Below are 21,238 nucleotides of genomic sequence, written 5' to 3' on the forward strand. Positions count from 1 at the left end.
CACCCACAAAAAGCAGCATAACAAGCCAGCCACGTCCTTCCCACCTGGCCTTCAGAGCAGCCTCCTTACCTGTGTAGCAGGGTGCTGAGTGGCGAGTCCCCGCAGCAGGCGCAGGATAAAAGGAAGCGCAGGCCGAGATAAGAATTTCTTCCATATGTCTGCATCCAGGCTGCAGAGAGAACAAGAGGCAGCAGCTGAAAGAGAGTCACCCTTTCCCAAAAGGCACCTGGCAGTCAGCCAGCAGCACAGCTTGCAGAGCACAGGCTGCACCAAAACAAGCACCCTTCCCCCTGTTTCCCTCCTCCAGTAATTAATTCATATTCCCACTCCCACTTCCATGTTGTGCATGTTAACAGCCCTAGTGTCAACTCTTAGCCTTGGGACTTCTGTTCCTGAACAAAAGCTCTATTGAAGTGCAATAGGTAGGGAATAGGCAGAAAACACAAGTATTGTGATATCCAGGAAAAATGGGTATCAAATGGGAATATTACAGACTTTCTAGTCCAGCTCTATAGCAGCACTGCCTCACCAGACCCTCTGCATCACAGCTTTACCAAGTCTAAGCACTTCTGAGCCTGGAATTTTAATGGCTTTCTTGGAAGACTGTTGTGGTGATGAAAGGAGAGAAGGATGTTCAGGATTATCACATAATTAAGTAGTGACTCTTACTTCTTTGCACTGGGAATGTGCTTTTTCATGTAGTCAAGAGCATTCTGTGTAATCCCCTTCTGAAGGATGAGATCTTTCAGCTGATGGCCATTGCTGTTGTTTTTTATTCCTGCTACTATTTTACAGAAGCAATCTAGGAAAACTTTATCATCTCCACTGTGTTCCTCATCGTACCTGGATGGAGAGAAGAAACAGCAACTTGGAGGCCCCCCAAAATCTCTGCCTGTAATTCCTTTTACATTATCTCTGAATGCACAAACCTACTGCAGCTCAGGGACTCAGAAAAGCTACTTGTAATCTCAGAATATACTATTAAGCTACAGTCTTGAGCATTTCTTTTAAAAATGGCTTAGAAGCAAAATAGGAAATTAAGCTCCTGGTTGAAATATGACAACATACTTATCAAAGTTACAGTAGGGCTTGAATCGATCCACCAGGATCTGCATTTTCTCCATCTCCCCAAAGGACAAGTAGGGGATGATGCGCAACAGGCCCTGCAAGACGCTGAGGTTGGAACGGACAAAGGTGCTATTGATCTGATCCAGCAACATCACCAGCTGGTCTTTGTCACCAGTGAGGAGGAGGTTGCCCTGCCAAGGGAAAAAGATCATGATTTATGTTCAGGAATACATCTAAAACGTTCAAGAAAACCCTCACTCTAGGAGCTAGTAGACTACTCTTGAAGGACTGGAGCTTTAGACCCTGGTGAACTTCCTGATGTCTCCTGGAATGGCTGCATCAACTCACTAGCTGATAACAGACTTCTTCCACTCACTATTGAAGAATTTTCTGGTCAAAAAAGATGTAATAACTGTAGCCCAAAGGGCAACAGGCTCCTATACAACATCAGTTTCAAGAGAGGACCAAGAAACTCTTCTCATTCTGTCTAGTTGAGATATTGTTTTTATCCTAAATTAGCTGGAAAATCAATAATGTTTTCAACATGTACAATAACACTCAGAAAAACAAGGCAGAGCTGTGTCTTTTCTTGCCTCTCACTGGCCCATGGCCCAAAGCAGCAAGGAAAGGATCCAAGCAGTGCCTCATAACCCCCATCCCAACTGTGCAAGAATCATCCAAACGAAGCCTCCCAGTGCTTTTGGTTCAGGGCACTCCCCTTGTCCTGCCTCTAAGGCCTGCTAAGACACGCCAGCAAGCGTAACAAGGGTTAGGTTCCCACTCAGGACATCTCTGCAGCTCCAGCATCACTGTCAGGAGGTATTGGCAAGCCTTGACTCTCAGTCAACATTTCCATTCGTGCACCAAGCCCCAGGCACTCACCTTGTCCTCACTCAGAGGTTCTGCATTGGATTCATCCAGAATGATCTCCATTATACTGAGCACTTGCTCGGCCACGGCTGCTCCTCCACTGTCCTTGCTTTCCTGCTCAGCCACCAGAGCCTGGAGAAGATGGCAGCAGTTATTGTAACACCAGCAGTAACTGCTTTAACTGACCCCCACACTTTCCACTCACTAACAGAGAAGGAATGGCAAACAGTTGATCTGCAGTGCCAGCCCTGCAATGTGTCAGATCTGCTGTAGCTGTCGTAAGGCAGCATGACTCTCAGAGGTAGTTTAAATGCACTGCAGTCCATGGAAAACACTTTATGGAAGTCCAAGTTGTCCTTACCAAGTTCAGAGTTCCCAGCATGACATTCAAAGTGTTCATCTCTGGCTTGACCAGCTGCTGACGATTTATTTTCACCTTCACACAGTAACTGAACAGCTTTAACAGCACCTACAAAATACAGGGAACACATTCCCTATGGCATCTGCAGAACCAGGAGGAGGATTTTGCTGAAACTAAAAGCACCTGGTAATACAGCCAGTTTCCAGACTTCTGAGGTAAATTAAAAGACAGATTTTTACACCAATAGTAACTTTAGGACAACTTTGGTTTTCAAGTAAGGACAAGGCAGAAAACAATCACTTCAGCAAGAAGAAATTTAGTCTTTCCAACTCCTCAGCTTCTACACACTTCTAGTCTTTGTAAAGAATTGCTAACCAAGATGAACAGGAGATGGAAAGTAGGATTTTTTAGGTGTTCATGAATTAGCAAATTGAAATCTTTGCTCCAACACTTCAGCTGCAACACAACTAACTGCTATTTAGCTGTGTTGTAGCATCTTCCAGCACATTTTCCTGACCCCAGAGAAGAGAAGCTGAGACTCACAGTTAGGAGGTGCCGGCCTTGTTTGAAGTCCTTGATTCCAGTCAGTCTGTTGAGCATGCACTCCAGGCCCCCACACTGTGCCATGACACCTGCCATCTTATAAACTTCTTCCTCATCCTCCTCTTCATCTACAGGACAGACACAGATTGTGAAGAGAGGAAGCAGCTACAACATGGCAATCCCGTGCAGCCCACAGGGGACACAAGAGTAAAGCACAAATGGAGTGTACAATTGGGCACATTTACCAGCAGTTCAATACACTTCAACTGGATCAAATTTGAAAAGGAATAGGAAGAAGGGCCAAGCAGAATGATCCTGTGCCCTGCAAGTGTTCATGTTTAAAGGACTGTTACAAATCCTCCTCCAGCCTAGGTGAAGCAGGTAAAAGTATCAAAAGCAACATCAATCAACTGTAAGCTCACGGCTGCAAGGATAATATTGTCATTGCTCTGCAGCAAACCTCAGATTTCAAATCTAATCCCAGCTTTCAGGAGACAAGTGCATTACCAGTCGTGGAGTCAAGAGACTCAATGAATTCCTCAGTTGCATCTCCCAGTAACCCTCGCATGCGGTAAATGATCCTCATCGGCTCCCCCTGAAAGAGAGGAGAGCATTTTATTAACTCTGCCTCTGTGGACACCTATAAAGGAGGCCAGTTCTTGTTACAGTGTGTAACAGACACTGCAGCCTGGGTTCTTCTGTGCTCTGTTTTGACTGTGGATGGTAACACAGAGAAATGTTTAACTCCCTAGTTCTCCCATTACTGAGAGGAATTAAAAACAACAGTGAAGCCACCACCTGCAAAAATATCAATAACTCTTTTATTGGTTTGTCCAGCTTTTCTCGGCATTGCCAATTAGAGGGACAGTCGGATAAACAATCTCTTCCTTCTTATAACTCCTTCAACAGTTTTCTTTAGCATCACTGAAAGATCAAACCAAGCAAAACATCTTCATCTATAGCGCCTGCTTTCCACAGCAACCTTTCCTTCCAAGGGTGTTGTGCAACATAGCTGGGAAATACAGGGGATCAGGCACAGCCCAGTAAATGAGGCAGGAGAGGCTAATTGGAAGAGTGCTTTCAAACAGATAAAATCTGCCGTGATGGAAAATGGAAGAGGAGGAATAAAAGGCAATTTAATGAGCTTTCAGTAAGCCAGTATATTACTAAAATGATACAGCCAAACCCACTGATGCAGAAGCTGCACCTTTACCTTGAGAATGGGCTAGTTTTCCAGGGGTGTTTTCCAGCTGGAAAACTGACAGCGTATTGTTAAACTTTCCATTATAATCCAAAGGTCTTAATAAAAAGCAGAAAAGAAAAATCCCAGATTTGGGAGCAGGAGACCTTGCGAGAGAAAACCTGTCAGAGAGCGCTAAGCCTAATGTGGAATAAGCAGTGCTTAATGTCACTGCAAAGACATAAGCACAAGGAAAGCCCCAGGGGGAAGATCTGCTCAAAGGCCACACTAGAGACCAGCAATTAACACCACAGGGGCCCTGGTAAAATGGCAGATGAACAAAAAAAGCCAGTGAGAGAGAAGGGAAACAACAAGGGGCCCGAGGTCGCGTTCTTGTGTGCCCGTCTATTTCCTAGAGAACTGAGCTGCGGCTCCAGAGGAGCTTTGCAGAGGTGCACACAAAGGGAGAGAGATGAAAGCTGTTCAGCCACAGGAAGGCTGAGCAAACTCTGCCTTTCACCATCAGCTCTGCAGCCTTGGAGAGCTGCACACTGGCTGCAGCTTGGCACCTCCAGGGAATGGTGCCTTCCAGGGCTGGCACCTCCTGGGGATGGCACCTTGCCCCTCCAAGTGGGCGGGCTGGGGCAGCACGTGCCATCATTTCTCTCATTAACTTGATTAGAGTTCACAGACTAAGACCAGCACCTCACTTCCCTATCCAAGCTGGCACTTCACTAGCCCTGTCACCTAGCTTAGGGCTTGATTTTGCAGCACAGAAGGCTTTTTTATTTCAATAAAGCTCAATGAGAACTGTTCCCCATATCATGATTCCCTGAAAACCAGCGTTTTGCTTGAATTTTTCCTCACAAGACTAGCAAACAAATGATTCCAGGGAACTGAAGTTTCAGACAAAGGTGAAAGCAATCCAAGAGTACATGAGGAATGAACAAGGAATGCTGGGCAAATTAGTTTTCCTTTACGATCAAGTGGTACCAGCAATGCCTCTAAAGAACAGAGCCGTAATGGGCAAATTTAGTCTGGATTCCATCTCAGTGGGAATTTATTTTAGTGGCTACAAGAAGAGCTTGTCTTTGACCCATCCAGCACCAACAAGCTTACGTGGTGGCCTAGTCCCTTCAGACAGTTGCATCCATTTCCTCACGGCAATATCCACCTATTAAGAGCAAAGTGGGAGGATGAAACCTGTCAAGTTCTTGAGATCCCTCCAGGAAAAGAACAAGAGCAAAAGTGCAAAGTAATCTGGAGCAATGTTGGATGCTCTCTCTGCAAAAATAACTTGGGTTCATCTCTGAGGTGCAGATTGATGAAGCAATCTGGTGTCCCTGTCTGTACACAGGCATTCAAATGCCACGTGCAGGTGGAGTGTGAAATGTGCTTTGAAAGGTGAGGACACAAAGTTCAGCCTTTTATCCAAAGGAAAGGAAGAAAGTTTGTTACTCAAGAGGACAGTTCACTTACCTGATAAGCTACTAAGTTCAACACACCCATCTGGGTCAGCATGATGTGCTTTTAAATCACTTACAGTAAAGAACTGAGTAACCATCTATCCTCAGAGAGCACAAAAAGGTGCTGCCCAACTATACCCAAGAAATTATATGCCAGAAAATAAATCCTGCCTTGTGTGATTTGCATTTTTTCCTCCCATTTTTTGGTTAGTATCAAGGACGGGTGCTTTGTGGTGTTAACGCAAATAAAAGTAGCACATACCTCATTAGTGGGACACCACACCTTCTTGTAGACTTCAGCCACAGGCAGATCCAAACTGATGATCTTATTGTTCACCAAAAGCTGAAAGGGAGAAAATAAAAAGTCAAGCTCACCACCATTCCAGCAACCATCATCAGCTGCCTAGAAATGTTGTCCATGCATTCTCACCTCCATTCCACTGTCATCCTCCAGCAGAGCTACCAGGTCACAGTCCTGACAGATTTTGTTCTTGATGTCCCTCATGAGTGGCCCAATGCCAGGCTCATTACTGCTGTAGGGATTTCCTGGCATTCTGCCCTGTAAGAAGTCTTCCTGCTGGGGATCTTTCTCCAGAGTTACGAAGAACTCAGTCACTTCATTCTCTTCCTAAAGAACAGAAGCAAAGACAGAGTAAGTCTTCCCCTAACCACACACTCTCATTTCATTTCGGCATTCTTCTGGCAGCAAGTGACAAGATGGCTCTAAAATCCTCAGTCCTTTTGTCACTGTCACACACATGGCATTTAGAGGATGTCCAGTATCATTTAGCAAAACAATTTCTCAGCATGAAACAATTCCACTGGTTCTGCTTTTTCCTGCCACAGCAGGGAACCTGAATGGTAAAACCTCAAAATGAGATACCATATTCCTACAGTTCTAATCTTAATTCATTACATTCTAATATTAAATCATTATTATAGACACTATTGTTTTGCTGCCAAAATTCAAGTGGCTGTACCTTTTTAAGAAGTCTAATTTTGGAGGTGACGCTACAGCCATCTCAGTACTTACAGGGTAGATAATACTGCACAGTCTCTCAAAGATGAAGACTGGAGTCCTGTAGTCATCCAGGCTGTAACGTTTTGCAGTCTCTATACACACTGCCATAAATGCTTTGGTTTCAGATTCTGTGCCTGCCAAGAAAGGGAATTGTTAAAAAAAAAAAGACACAGGAGTCAGTTTTACACATTCCATTTTAACTCAGGATACATAATAAAACCTACAATAATCTGGTGTCCTCTTCTTCTGCACATCCACCACTTAGAAGATGAAAGGTTGGGAACTAGATGAAAGGCTAGGCTAGATGAAACTAGGAAAACCCTTAGCATGCTTGGGCTGTAGTAAAACAATCCCATAAAAAGGAGGAGGTTTAAACTCCTGGAAAACAAAGAGGTGACTCCAGGAATGTTATTTACCTTTTCTGTGCCAAAAGGAAATATCAGAAGGTTCAAGCCATAAAAAACTCCTCACTAGTCACCTTTCAGAAAGCAGCTCCTTGTGTCTTTGGAACTGCTTTTTCATCTTGGTTGACCCAAACTCTGGATTTATGGAACTGAGGTGGCTTTACCTGTTGTCATATCCTCCAGCATCTCCAGCAGCATGTCCTGCGTTTCATCAATCAGCTTTGTCCTCTGTACCACTAACTTCCTCAGGCACAGGTAACCATTCAGGACTGTTCCCACCAGGCGGCTCTTGAAGTGCCTCTTGATGGACTCCACCTCCACAAAGGAAGAGAGGAGACCTACAAAGCAATGAGATATTCAGGAATTGGAAGAGAGGGTTTGATTTGTCAGCTCTCAATTTCATCTGGCCAGCAAACATCATAGCAGCAGCACAATGAATTGAAGAATCAGTGAACACTTGGATCCTTTCCCAGGACATATTTATCCACATGCTTTTTCCTGGGAGAAACCCTTCAGGTTTTTATGAATTAGGCCACTAAGTTTTAAAGAACATGGAAGAGGATGCAGAAAAGAATGACCCAGCTCATCTTGTACTTCCATTTTCACCACATTTTTTGAAAAACATGTCCCCTAGAGGATTCTAAAAAGAGATAGAGAGATAAAGAGATAGAGAAGTGATACAACAGTTTGGTTATGATACATTCACACAGTTCAAATAACCAAAAAGTCCACCTGGCCACAAAAATATAGGGGAAGAATCCATTTAGGGATTAAGTATTAAATTGATGGCAAAAATCCAGTGCTGACAATTAAAGAACACTGAATCACACCTCTCTGACATCTGCTACATGCTGCTACAGAACAACCATCACCCTGTCTCTAAGCCTGCTACAGGACTTGATGCCACCAAATACCTGTGAGACTCTTCAAGGCATATCCCTGCTGCAAATCAGTGCTGAGTGTTGCTTCTTCCAAGGCAAGTAAACGAGCTATTTCCTGAAAATAATCAACAAGCCCATTAGGACAAAAGAAACTGCAGTGCCAACCATGAGGTGCAGAAGGACACAGCAAAGAAACAGGGCCAGCCACAGAGAAACCAGCAGCAGGGAGGGAAGGGGGAGAGGAGGAGGAAAAACTACCCCAAACATCCTTATTTTCTCCCTGTACCTACCTATTACCACTGCTTTGGTCTAGTGGCCCCTCCACAGTGGCTTCAAGGCTACCACTGATGCTGAGAGTGTCACCTGCCTCTCTGGGGTGCCCCAGGGATTAGCACAGCAAACTCCTAACACTCTGAAAACTGCAACTTAAATGTGGTGCTTCTCCAACAGGCAACAATTCACACTCCAGGAATGGTAGCACATCTAATCCTCCCTTGTCATTAAGGGCTTCTGGAGTCCAGTCTGGTAGCTAAGACAGATTCCAATTTGGAGCTGGTGCCAAGAAAGTGTAGCAAAATTTATACCCCTTAGCACAGCTGACTCCAGAGCAGGGAGTTGATTTATACCAGGCAGTTTGTGCTAAGGAATGTTACAGCTGGGGCTAAAAACACTGTGACGACTCCTGTTTGGAGGGGATGGTGCAGGAGTGTGAACTTCATCCACCTGGCAAGGGCCAGCCACAGGGCACTGAAGGAAGAGCTGAAGATTTCAAAGCAAACAAGCCAAGCTGAGAGGTCAGGCTTTCTGTTGCTACCTAGTTCCTACCTTAGTGATGAGGCTGCCAATATAGGGCAGAACCCCTCTAGCTGCCAGGTAGACCTTCCAGTGGGCTGGTTTGATGAGTTTCTGGTACAGGGCCAGGTACTCAGCAGCACACTCACCAGCAATGCTGAGCTCATCCAGGTAGCTGGGAAAGAGAAACATAAGCTGACAAACACTTCACAGCAACAAGAAGTATTCACAGCTTATTCACATCATAGTGAGAAAAAGAAAGAAAGGAAGAAAGGAAGAAAGGAAGAAAGGAAGAAAGGAAGAAAGGAAGAAAGGAAGAAAGGAAGAAAGGAAGAAAGGAAGAAAGGAAGAAAGGAAGAAAGGAAGAGCCTCCAGAAGTGTCTCCTCCCTGCTGTCCTCCTAGCTAACAGCATAACTGGGATTTATTATTCAATGGCTCAAGTGCTATTTTGTCCCAAAAAGGAGTTTCCCAACTGTGCTACTAGAACCAATTGAGGTTAAGTTAATGTCACAGGAGTTGGAAGAGTGTTCACCTTATTATTTTACTGTGTAAGAGGCAGGGGGAATGTTGTCCACACAGAGGGCTGGAGCACCTCTCTTATGAAGACAAAAGACTCTAGGGGGACTTTACAGTGACCTTCCAATACCTGAAAGGGGCCTATAAAATGGCTGGGGAAGAGCTGTACAGCAGGGCATGTAATGATACGACAAGGGGTGACGGTTTTAAGCTAGAAAAGGGTAGATTCAGGTTGGACATGAGGAAAAAGTTTCTTAATATGAAGGTGGTGGGTCACTCGAACAGGCTGGCTAGAGAGGTGGTGAGGCCCCCTCTCTGGAGACATTGAAGGTCAGGCTGGATGGGGCTCTGAGCAATCTGGTCTCGTTGGAGATGTCCCTGCTTATTGTAGGGGAGTTGGACTAGATGACCTTTAGAGGTCCCTTCCAGCCCAAGACATTCTATGATTCTGTGCTTACCTCTGGAAAAAGTACAGCCTTGCAACAGCTTATTGCCAGACAACACCAACAAAACACACTTCCTAAAACTATCCCAACCCAGCTAAGTAAGTCTTAGAATCCAGCCCAGAAGCAGAGGTGTACAAAGGAGAGGTGTGAGAAAAGTTGAATAACTGAAAGAGTTTCATGAGAATGAAAGAATCCTGGAGCTGCCAAACATGGCAACAAGGGCAATACCTTGTCAGGAGATCAAGGACCTGCTGCTTGCGGCTGGGGATGGTGGCCAGAGCTTCCACAATGGTGCAGGCAGCCTGTCGGGCAGCTTGAGTGGCTGGAGTGAACAGCACCTAAGGCAGGAGGGTGAGGAGATGGTCTCATCTGATGTGCACAGACCCACTGGTGGTATCTTACATAAGGACAGGTTGGTGTCCAGGTGACAGCACTCTCTTTTTCTCCCAAAGGCTCGATTGTGTGGGAACGCCCGCTTTGCTGGCCAGCCAAGTGTGTAAACAATGCACTGTGCAGGGGACACACTCACCCACATATAGAAGAAAAACTTTCACCCAGGACCCCGAAAAATTCACTACTCTAAATGCAGCTAAGTAGACAGATAGGACCAATTAGAAATTCAGAGTTTAAGAACACACAGACTACTGGATGCATGTCTCGATGTAGTGTTGTTAAGGGAGTCCTGGTACACAGTAAATCATCCATGAGCCAGCAACGTGTCCTTGTGGCCAAGAAGGCCAATGGAACCTTGGGGTGCATTAAGAAGAGTGTGGCCAGCAGGTCCAGGGAGGTTGTCCTCCCCCTCTATTCTGCCCTGGTGAGACAACATCTGGAGTATCATATCCAGTTCTGGGCTCCCCAGTTCAAGAGAGACAGGGAGATGCTGGGAAAAAAAATCAACAGAGGGCTACAAGGATGAGTAAGGGATTGAAGCATCTCTCTTACGAGGAAAGGCTGAGAGAGCTGAGATCTGTTCAGCTTGGAGAGGAGAAGGCTGAGGGGGAGACCTTATCAATGCCTACAAGTATCTAAAGGGTGGGTGCAAGGAGGATGGAGCCAGACTCTGTTCAATAATTCCCAGTGACAGGATGAGGGACAATGAGCACAAGCTGGAACATGGGAAATTCCATTTAAATATGAGGAAAATCTTCTTAATGGTGAGGGTGACAGAGCCCTGGGACAGGCTGCCCAGGGAGGTTGTGAAGTCCCCTTCTCTGAAGATATTCAAAACCCCCTTGGATGCAGCCCTGTGCTCTGGGTGATCCTACTTCAGTGGGGAAGCTGGACTAGAGGTTATTTCTAGAGGTTATTTCTAGATGTCTAGATGTCTATAGGTTATTTCTAACTCTTACAATTCTATTATTTTTAAGGGAACAAAGCTGCAAATCTGACTTGGAATTAGAGGCAGTGAGTACAGGCTCCCCAAACATCACTGTTCAAATGCAGCAAAGCACCAATAGTCTCTGTTAACTCTGCCCACTGGAGTTTTCACCTACGTTTACCTGTCGCAGCCAATTGTTGTGTCCCAGCTTGAGATCCAGAGGACAAGTTCTCTTCCCACGGTGACTCATGAACTGTTTCCATTTCCAGACATATTTTTCTGACAAGTAATTCTGGTGAAGCTCAGCTTTGCTGGGAGATTTCCCATTGGCTTCTACACCTGCAATATTGAACACAGTTCAAGGGAACAGCCAGCAGCTATTAACTGCAAATTACCATTGTGTTTTTTTCATCGTACTGGAACTCTCCAAACTCCAGCTGAGAAGCTGCTGCCATTTTCTCTTGTGCTTGGAGCTATGTTTACTTCCAAACCAGATGCAAATGCCACAGCCTCTCAGGGAATTCAATTAGCTTTACAGCTGTCTGGTACCACTTAAAATAAGCAACAAGTTTCATTTTTTCTACATTCCCCTGATTGTCTGCAGGTACAGTGCATTTTCTGCTCACAGCAATGTAGTGAAAAAAAGTCAGTGCCACAATCTCTAAGGACTACATAGCCAAGGTGAAGATGGTGTTAAGATGTCACAGGGCAGAAGACAACACAACTCTACAGAAGGACATTCCTTATTAAACCTTGAGAACATGTTCCTTTCCCAAACTGCAGAAAGTTATAAGCACAGGACTACCTCTGGCAGGGAGGCACTTCTTCCAAGCTTCATAGGATGCTTTGGGGTCCCTCTTGAGCCACAGTTGAGCCTGTGCATGGATTTCATTGCAGTAAGGCCTCACAGTGGTGAGAGCATCCACAGGCACATCCTAAGAAACACAAAAGCTCTATGACTCTTGAGAAAGCCACAGCCTGTTCCCTTCAGAGAAAGTCCTGCAGGTGAACCACTGGTTGTCTCTGCTCCATGAACAGGTAAATTCAGCTCTTGGACAACAGCAGGATATACAGTTTCTGTTAATGATGAATTGAGAGAGATGCCTTGTTCCAGTTACTGCTGAAATATCAGCAAACCTATCTTCGTCATCCATCTGTGATTATCAGATAGCTAGATCAAAGCAGAAATGCTTTGATCAAATGTTATCCTAAATTACAACCAAGGAGCAGCCAACCAATAACATTTTTATCAGAACTGTAGCTCTGTATTTAAAAATCTGAATCAAAGGTACTTGATTCTACCATGTTTAGGTACTTGATTCTACAAAACCGTTGAAAGCACCAAAAGCTTGTTCAAAATAACTAAGCCATAGATTTGAAGTACCTCTTTCCCCATGTCACAAGTCTGAGGGGGTAAAAACAAAGCCCAGTTTGGAACAGCAGTGGTCAGAGCCACCAAGGACCAATACAAAAAGGAACCTAGTTACCTCTAATTTGCAGTCTGTGAAGACAGGAGTCACAGGACTTGTGCTTCCCCAGTAGCAGTGACCAGGTAAAGCAAGCCTTGGCTTCCTCACAGGGTTATTAATCACAGAGATCAGTGTGCCAGACTTTCATCAGCCCATTTTCAGATGCTTTGGCTCAGCACCTAAGGCAGTACCTTGTTTTTCTTGCTGGTTGGAGCAGGTGGCTTGATCAGCTTTTGAAGAATGCGCAGGCACATGAGGGTGATGTTTTCAACAACCACCGGAGTCTTGATGTTCACTGCCATCAGAAAGAGGCTGAGAGCTGAAAGGCAGACACAAATGTTCATCTAAGAGCTGCAGATAGTTCACCTCCACACCTCTACACATTAGAAGTGTTTAGAGTTAGGTGGGACCTCATTTCCTCAAGCAAAACTATCCCATTCTCATGCAGCTACAGATGGAAAACAATTATTTCCCATGACAGAGTCTTGCCATCCTTCCTTTTAACACCCTCCCACCCCCCTTTCTCTTTCTCAACATTCTTGTTCCAAGACACACACAACCCCAGGACAAAGCTATCTGGTGCTAACTCCATTCCTAACCCTAATCATAAGCTGAGTCAGCATCAATTCCCTTCCTTAAAACCCTACTCTAGGCATGGCCTCTTTGAAAAAAATTTAAAACAAAGCTTTCACACTCTGGTCTGAACTCACCACAACGCAGTCGGAGCTCCCAGCAACTGTCCTCCCTTGAGATAGAATCTGTCAGCAGCAACATTTCATACTGGAGGCTGCTGGCCTGTAACAGACACATGTTCAAAGGCTTAAGAAGCCTTGGGGATGCAGCAGTCCATTTTGCCTTCTGATATTTAAAAAACACAGCTTCAAAACACACTGATCTGAGTTAATTCAATCCCATGGCCATTTGGGATGACTGGCAACCTGTTTGAGAGAGCTGCAAGAGACAGGCAGAAGTGCCTGAGGAAACTTAGCCATGTACCTAATCACATAATTTTGTACTTTACTCTAATGTTTATCTTAATTCCTAACAAGCACAAGCACAAATAGATCATGATAAGAGAGAAGATGCAATGACTGGAATACATCAGCATTTGCAGAAGGATAGAAAAAAGAAACACAAAATAAAAGGAAAACCCTGAAGTGTCTCACCAAGTCTGGATTCGCCCAGTGTCCCTTCAGAGCTGCAGAAACCTTTCCAATGATTAAATCATTCATTTGCTGGGTGGCCTCTGGATTGTCCCTAATTTTGGAATGAAAAAGAGAACACTCTTACAATGTGCTTATGCTAAATACCAAAAGCTCCAGGGATTTCAGCTCAGTTGGTAACAAATGTACAAGCAGTTCCAGCCTACAGGTCGCTGATGTAAGGTATCTCCCCTGTAAAGCTACTAATGGAATCATTAAGGTTGGAAAAGCCCTCTAAGATCATCAAGTCCAACTGTCAATCTAACATACCATGCCCACTAAACCATGTCCTGAAGTGTCTACATGTTTTTTGAACACCTCCAGGGATGGTGACTCCACCACTGCCCTAGGCAGCCTGTGCCAGGGCCTAATATTCCAGGGCCACTAAGATGATGATGGGTTTGGAGCATCTGCCCTGTAAGGAAAGGCTGGGAGAGCTGGGGCTGTTCAGCTGGAGAGGAGGAGACTGAGGGGGGATCTGATCAGTGCTGATCAATATCTACAGGATATGTCAGGAGGATGGGGCCAGACTCTTCTCAGGGGTGTCCAGGGACAGGACAAGGGGCAATGGGCACAAACTGGAGCACAGGAGGGTCAACCTAAGCATAAGAAAATATTTATTTACTGTGAGGGTACCAGAGCCCTGGGAGAGGCTGCCCAGGGAGGTTGTGGAGTCTGCATCCCTGGAGACATTCCAAACCCACCTGGACATGTTCCTGTGGGATCTGCTCTAGGGAATCCTGCTCTGGCAGGGGGATTGGAGTAGATGATCTCCAGAGGTCCCTTCCAACCCCCACTACTCTGTGATTCTGTGAATATCCAATCTAATCTTCAATCTACTTCTTTCTGATGGTGCATTTACAAGTTTTCCAGAGCTCCCTGGAAGTCAGAGGGTTGCAGAGAGTGCATCAGCTCTAACCTGGTGAGAAGGCACATGAGCTGCCGGACCTCCTCCCGCATGGTGGCCGCGCCCCGGCGCAAGTTGTAGTCAAAGAGCTCTCGGATGAGGCCCTGGGACACCAGGATGTGCCTGATGGCAGAGTTGGTGGCCAAAGCCCTGAGCAAGGTTATGCAGTGCTCGGTGACAGCTGAGGCACAGCCATAACACTTGGTGGATGATGTGTGGCCACAGCCCAAAACAGACAAGGCACGGTACTGGCTGGCAGTAAATGTGGGCTGGACAGTGGTTCGTGAGGACTTGGTTGCTGCCTCTCTCTGTTGGAGATCATATTCCAGGAGCTCCTTTCTAGAGGCAAATACTTTCTGGAAAGAAAGAAAGAAAATGAAAGTTACGGAATTGTGAGGCAGCACATAATTGCTAATCCCACTCACAGGTTATTTTCACCGTGTATTTTGTGGAGAAAGTGTTTTAACCAACTATCTGAAAACTTGGAAGACCTTCATGTCAACAGCAGACTTGGTAAATCCACGAGAAGCACCAGCCTATCTCCCAGTTCTCTGCCCTGTTTAGGGGCTTGTCTACACTGCAGGCAAAGTAACACTGGAAATGTGACAAATCCACAGTATTAATAGTAAACACAGCTTCTGAAAATTATTATTGTGTTACTTCCCTGAAAATATGCAGCTGATCACCTCTTGTTAATGCTGTCACCTAAAAGCAGAATGGCAACTTTCTGCTGCAGACATGCACTGGATCTGAAGACAGAGGGAAAACACATGACCCAAAATGAAAAGGAAGAACATCATACCTGGATGATTTTGGAAAGTTCATCAAAAGAGTTCTTGCAGTCACCACAATATTCCTGGGCCAACTGGAGTATGTATCTATTCACACTAGCTGAGGTAGAATTTATCCCTCCACTGCTACCAGATTCATCCTGGAACAGAGGGGAAAACAGAAAGGGATCATATATGAAAGCTACACACAAAAACAACCGCAGAACAGCATCTGAGCCAAAGATTCTTTAGTTGCTCTTGGCAGTACAAAGGCCAGTGTCTGACCAGCCTGGGGTTCTCTGCAAAATCCACCTGTCCCTTGTTACCTGTGGCTTTTCAGGAGCTGCTTCATTCACTTTACACAGCAGGTTTTCCAGCTGAGGCCTGTGTCCCATCAGCTGGTGATATACTCTGTCAGCCTTGTCCAGGAGAGTGTTGATATTTGTTACTGCCTAAGAATTAAAAAGGAAAGGAAACTTGGATTTCATGTCTGGACACAATTTTCTAAGTCTACAGAACTGTAAACATCAGCCTTCAAATCTTCTCTTTTGCTCTTCCCTGGCAAAAAAATAAATAAATGGTGATCCTGCTTCTGCCAATGCCCTCTGCTGACACTATCCTTGGCACATTTGTCCTCTGGGACAGACCACACACTGCGAGGAGTTCTGCACTCATTAGCAGTGCTCCCCAAATGGCATGGTCCAGTACAACCGCAGTTCACTCCCAAGGCAAAGAGATGCAGAACTAGTTTACGAGTCAAGCACTGAACTGTACCTTTTGAAGAATTACTTCTTTGGTGGAGCAAGACAGTAAAGAAGGAAGGCATGAGTCAGAAGCCTTGAAGGAGCACTGCTTTTCATGGTACTCCCAAGAAGGATGGACTTGATGTCCCTACAGTGTTGACCTGGCCAACTAGATACAGCATCTGATGAATGAATCTGCTCTCAGTCTCACCTTCTTCCGTTCCTCTTCATTGATCCACAGCACAGCAGGTCTTGGCGTACAGCATGAAGTCAAAGCGTGCATATTTGCAGAAGCCACAGGCATTGCAGAGGAAGGGATCCTTCTCATCGTAGTTAATGGATCTGGAAGGCAAGGCAGAAAGGTGACAGACTGCAGCGGAGCTTTATCAAGGTGACTGAGGCAATGAAGGGGAAAGACTTTTAATAAGGGCATGTAGGAACAGAATAATGGTTTTAAAATGGAGGAGGGGAGATTTAGGTTGGATATCAGGAGGAAATTCTTCACTATGAGGGTGGTGAGACACTGGAACAGGTTGCCCAGGGAAGCTGTGACTGCCCCATCACTGGAAGTGTCCAAGGGCAGGTTGGATGGTGCTTGGAGCAACCTGGGCTCCTGGGAGGTGTCCATGTTCTTGCAGGAGGTTGGAACTAGATGATCTTTAAGGTCCCTCTCAAACCAAACCAGTCAGTAACTATGATTCTAAGTAAGCTGTGAATGGACATAGTAGGTGAAAGGATGGCCCTGAACCTACCCTACTAAACCACCCTGGGCGAGCCACAAGTGAGAGACATGAGGTAGATGAGAATAAAAAAACCTACAAATCAGGCAACAACAAAATCCTTACAGAAATGGTGCCACATTCTGGCTGGGAAAAGAAGAAACAAATGTGAATTTGTTCCTACCATTCTACTTTAACCACAGCAATTCCTGGCAGAATGTCAGGCTAGGGCACTGTGCCATTTACAAGAACACAGATAAAAAGAAACCATTCTGTTTTGTAAGGTCTAAGCTTTCAATAGCTCTCACTCTTCACCCAGTTGCAGTGGGAGTAGGTACAGCGTACTTATTATCCTGTTGCTGACTAGAGTAGCATGACACAAACTGATTCCTAGCTCCTATAATTCAAGAAGGAATACAGAAACCTTCCACTACACCAGTAATCAGCTGATTTATAGAGAGAATCTGCTGAACACCTTGAATCCATGAGGATTAGAGAGGGATATGAGAGCACAAGAGGAGAAGAGATAACAGATAAGGAGACAAAACTCACAAAAGAGTAGGATTTATAACACTGGAGTGAAAGCTTGAATAGTGCACAGTAAATTATGCCCTGAGCCCTGCTCTGAATGAGGAGAGTGCCACAAAAGCTCTGAATAGACAAGGGAGCACTGTCTGTCCAGCACACTGAGTCAGGAATCCTGGGAGGAAACCCCCCTGCAACCATCTAATTGAACTTCAGCCTCCTGCCCGTGAACAGGCAGGCCAAAAATAACCTCCCCCTGTAAATTTTCTTTGAAACTTCTGAGGGCTTGATCTGAAACTTCTGCCTTCTTTCAGGGCTGCCGTATCAGGTTGCCTTTGTTAGCCTGTATGAACATTAAATCCCTGTAAGCCTGTTTTATACCTCTTGACTAATTTGATTGTGCAAGTTGTATTAGCCAGAATGGGGTATTTAAATAGTAGGGTATTTTGGTGAACATCCAACACGGGCAAGCAAGCACGAGGGCTCTGCAAACCCCCTGGTGCTGGGCTCTGTGGGGAGGAAGGAGGAGGAGGTACCTGCACTTGTGGCACTGGTAGACATTTTCCCCACAGTTCCCACACACTCCTGGGTTGGCTGGGACAGAGGCACTGCACCGAGGGCACTGCAGGGTCTCAGTGGAAGCCTGGTAATTCTCATAGAAATCTGCAAATTCAATCATGAGGTTGGAAGCCACAATGGGAAGGGGCAAATCAATCTTCACCTCTGTCTGGCCTGGGGTCAGCTGGACTTTTTTAGCCTTGTGCCAACGAGCTGGCCTGGGAAAAGAAAAGAAAGAGGAGTCATCTTCCAGCAGAGAAGTGCCCTCCCCTGCCCAGGGATGAAGAGAAGCCAAATGCCACCGTCTCAGCTCCAAATCTGCTTTAAATGGGATGAATGGAGAGCAGTTCTAGGATTCATTTCCTTAGCTTCTGTATTGACATGATATGTAGCCAGAAATACATTTTAAGCCTTTATCCTCTTCATAGAGAGAGACTGTTTAGGATTAAAGAGCTGTTGATACCTCATGGAAAAACTTTAATTCTACAGACATTTTTCTAGGGATTTTCACCTCCATTTTTTTATTAGTAAGGACATTTGCATGAAAACAGGATATTTATTTCTAAAGATCTCATCTGCTCCCACTGCTTCTTCTCAACCTGAAGTTAGAATCCTCTCTTTGTGACATCATAATCCTCTCCACAGCAGCCACTTGTGATGTCACAGAGGATTAAGACTTCAAATAAGCAATAAGCAGCAGGCACAGATTAATCCCTAAGCCAGAGAGATCTGATTCTGGTGAGAACATCTCAAGAAGTAAGAAGGGAAAGCATATAAAGCAGAACTGGCTCCAGATTGAGCAATGTATTGAAAAGGAGCCATTTTTTGGTGAGTAAAGCAGCAGCTGAGAGAGTTAGGCCATCCAACTTCTAATTTTAATTTTACTGCATGGCTTCAAACAAGTAATGTTCACACTTGCTGCATTTCTGGATATGATGCAAGCTCCAAATCCCTTTCCAAGTCACAGTCTCCAGGAGATGTTCTTGGTATTAATATTGGTTGCCACACAATTAATTTAGGTGCTTAAAACTGAGCCTGTGAAAAGGTTGCATACACAATTTTTACAGGCATCCACCAAGGTCCAGGTGAAATTTAGATCTTTTCTTCAACAATTTATTGTAGGACACTCAGAACAATCCCACCCAACGTGGGCTGACAGTGATGAGTAATAGTCTAAGAAGGAATGTTGGCTAAAACATGAAGCCAGGCACCTGTAATGTCAAATTGCACAGAAAAAAATAAACATGGACAAACATACTTGTTTTTCAGCTCCACTATAGCCTGCACTGTCCTGTTGTTGTAATAGAGGTTGATGGTTCGGACCATTTTGGTTCGTTTCAGGTCTCCTATCTTCACTGTCACTTTGCTGATGGTGTGGCTGCCAATGAGCTTCACCACCTGCTGGGTGGTAGTGTAACGTGTGTCCACTTTGATGGAGGAAAGCTTGATGTACTGAGAAGATACAAACAAGGACACACTGTATGATTATGTCCCATACCTTAGAAACACAGCACATTACCTTGCTGTAAGTGGCTGGGATCCCCAGGCTAGGGGAGGATTTAAGAACAGCAGCTACTCACACAGAAGGGCACCTCTGGATTGTTGCAGACAAGGCAAGGATCACTCTCCAGGTAATAGCCATCAAATTCCACCAGCCCAGACAGTGTGCTGGAATGAGAGGAACAACACTAACCTATGGAATCTGGCATTCACTGTGTGAAGGGGGGAGCACTGTGTAAAGCCGGACCATCTCTCCTACCAAGAAAGGCTGAGAGAGTTGGGGCTGTTCAGCCTGGAGAAGAGAAGGCTTCAAGGAGACCTTAGAGCACCTTCCTGTGCCTGAAGGGGCTCCAGGAAAGCTGGGGAGGGACTTGGGACAAGGGCAGGGGGTGAGAGGACAAGGGAGAATGGGTTAAAACTAGAGTAGAGGAGATATAGATTGAGTATCAGGAAGAAGTTCTTCACAGTGAGCATGGTGAAGCAGTGAACAGGTTGCCCAGAGAGCTGGTGGAGGTCCCACCCCTGGAGACTTTCAAGGTCAGGCTTGACCAGGCTCTGAGCAACCTCATCTAGTCAAAAAGGTCCCTGTGCACTGCAGGGGGGTTGGTCTAGAGGACATTTAAAGGTCCCTTCCACCCCACACATTTTGATTTTAAACACAAGCCATTCAATCAGAATAGCTTTAATTTACCTGTAGTCCCCACTCCCAGACTCGGTAACAGAAACATTACATTGTAAACCGCGTGGAAAATCATTAGTTTTCATCAAGCAGCATTTCAGTATAATTAACAACTGCCAAGATATGACTGAGAACACAACATTTAATTCTGCAAGTCTATATTCTCCAATTGTTCCTAATATTTTGTAACGTTTACAGCAAAAAAACTACTGCTGGTGGCACGTGGAATGTTCCCTCTTCCAGATGGCAGAAAGGGATCTGCTCCTCTCCCAGGGCCAGCTGCCCTATCTCAGGGTGCTTCCTCTACCACCATTTCATCAGAAGGATTGTCTCCCCCTGTGGATTGCAGCTGGCCTGCTGAAAAGCTCTTTATAGTGAAATGGATCAAAGGCAGAAGTAACTCACTTGTAAATGTTGGAGTTAGGGTGGTTGGTGAGAATGTGGTTTTGAGTCCGGAGGATCTCCACAGCCTTTTGGGAATATTCCTTCAGCTGAAACACAATTAGGCCAATATTGTCTTCTCAACATTATTTATTTTAATGGCTACACGGACATAAAGATTTCTCATCCTGTGGTGTTCCAGGTCCCCCAGAAGATGCACATACTATTCCCACAGGAATTTCTGTGGTAAAACACTACTCAGGAATGTAATAGATCCTAAAATTAGACCTTTACCACAATAACAGTGCTATTTGTCAGCCAATCAATGCAAATGCCTGCCAAGATTCCCAAGGCATTCCCAGCTCTTTAAACATACACATGCAAGTATCAGGGTATCTAAATTATTTGTTTTCAAGCCCACTGGTCCCTTAAGAAATCCTACCACTTCCTATGTTCAAAAGTCATGGTTACAAAGGATTTCTAGGAGCTGAAATATCAAAATTGTATAAATCAAGAGCTGGCAGATAAATGTATTTTCCCCACAAAGGCTTCCTGTGGGAAAGAAGTTTTCTTCTAATTAAAATAAAGCAACCAAACCCAAAGCAATAAAACAAAAAATTCACACTTCCCATTTTTTAAGGACCCTGCCTTTTTTAATGCTCAAATTTTGGGAACAAAGCTCTTGTGACAGAAAATCTGCCCAAGCCCTATCAAAACCAAGTACTGACATCACTCCCAGGAAACAGCAGGACCTGGGATGCTGTGCTTCCTTTTCAGAATGACACCATACCTTTTTCTCAGTCTGCTGTGTTTTGAGGGAGAAGTATCCCAGGAGATCTACAAACTGGGCAGCCTTTCTGCCATAGGCTGGAAGTTCTGGCCAGATTGACCACATGAGATCCAGCAGTAATTCCT

The 21,238-nt window shown here is 45.0% G+C and overlaps 1 protein-coding gene across 1 annotated transcript in view; it reads right to left on the bottom strand.

Moving 5' to 3' along the window:
- Positions 1-21,238, bottom strand: part of UBR4 (ubiquitin protein ligase E3 component n-recognin 4) — an 81,786-nt gene that overhangs the window by 11,548 nt on the left and 49,000 nt on the right. The window contains 29 exon segments of the mRNA XM_009995794.1: positions 70-169; positions 670-843; positions 1,069-1,259; positions 1,951-2,070; positions 2,300-2,407; positions 2,843-2,970; positions 3,350-3,437; positions 5,751-5,831; positions 5,919-6,116; positions 6,522-6,643; positions 7,078-7,251; positions 7,828-7,909; positions 8,620-8,761; positions 9,778-9,887; positions 11,052-11,209; positions 11,676-11,805; positions 12,531-12,658; positions 13,050-13,134; positions 13,506-13,596; positions 14,461-14,804; positions 15,251-15,379; positions 15,545-15,670; positions 16,173-16,194; positions 16,196-16,303; positions 17,742-17,981; positions 19,022-19,215; positions 19,344-19,431; positions 20,348-20,433; positions 21,114-21,238. Coding sequence (XP_009994096.1) covers positions 70-169; positions 670-843; positions 1,069-1,259; positions 1,951-2,070; positions 2,300-2,407; positions 2,843-2,970; positions 3,350-3,437; positions 5,751-5,831; positions 5,919-6,116; positions 6,522-6,643; positions 7,078-7,251; positions 7,828-7,909; positions 8,620-8,761; positions 9,778-9,887; positions 11,052-11,209; positions 11,676-11,805; positions 12,531-12,658; positions 13,050-13,134; positions 13,506-13,596; positions 14,461-14,804; positions 15,251-15,379; positions 15,545-15,670; positions 16,173-16,194; positions 16,196-16,303; positions 17,742-17,981; positions 19,022-19,215; positions 19,344-19,431; positions 20,348-20,433; positions 21,114-21,238 — 3,872 coding nt within the window.

Source organism: Chaetura pelagica, unplaced genomic scaffold (assembly GCF_000747805.2).
Source record: "Chaetura pelagica isolate M959 unplaced genomic scaffold, ChaPel_1.0 scaffold234, whole genome shotgun sequence".
Taxonomy (NCBI): Eukaryota; Metazoa; Chordata; class Aves; order Apodiformes; family Apodidae; genus Chaetura; species Chaetura pelagica.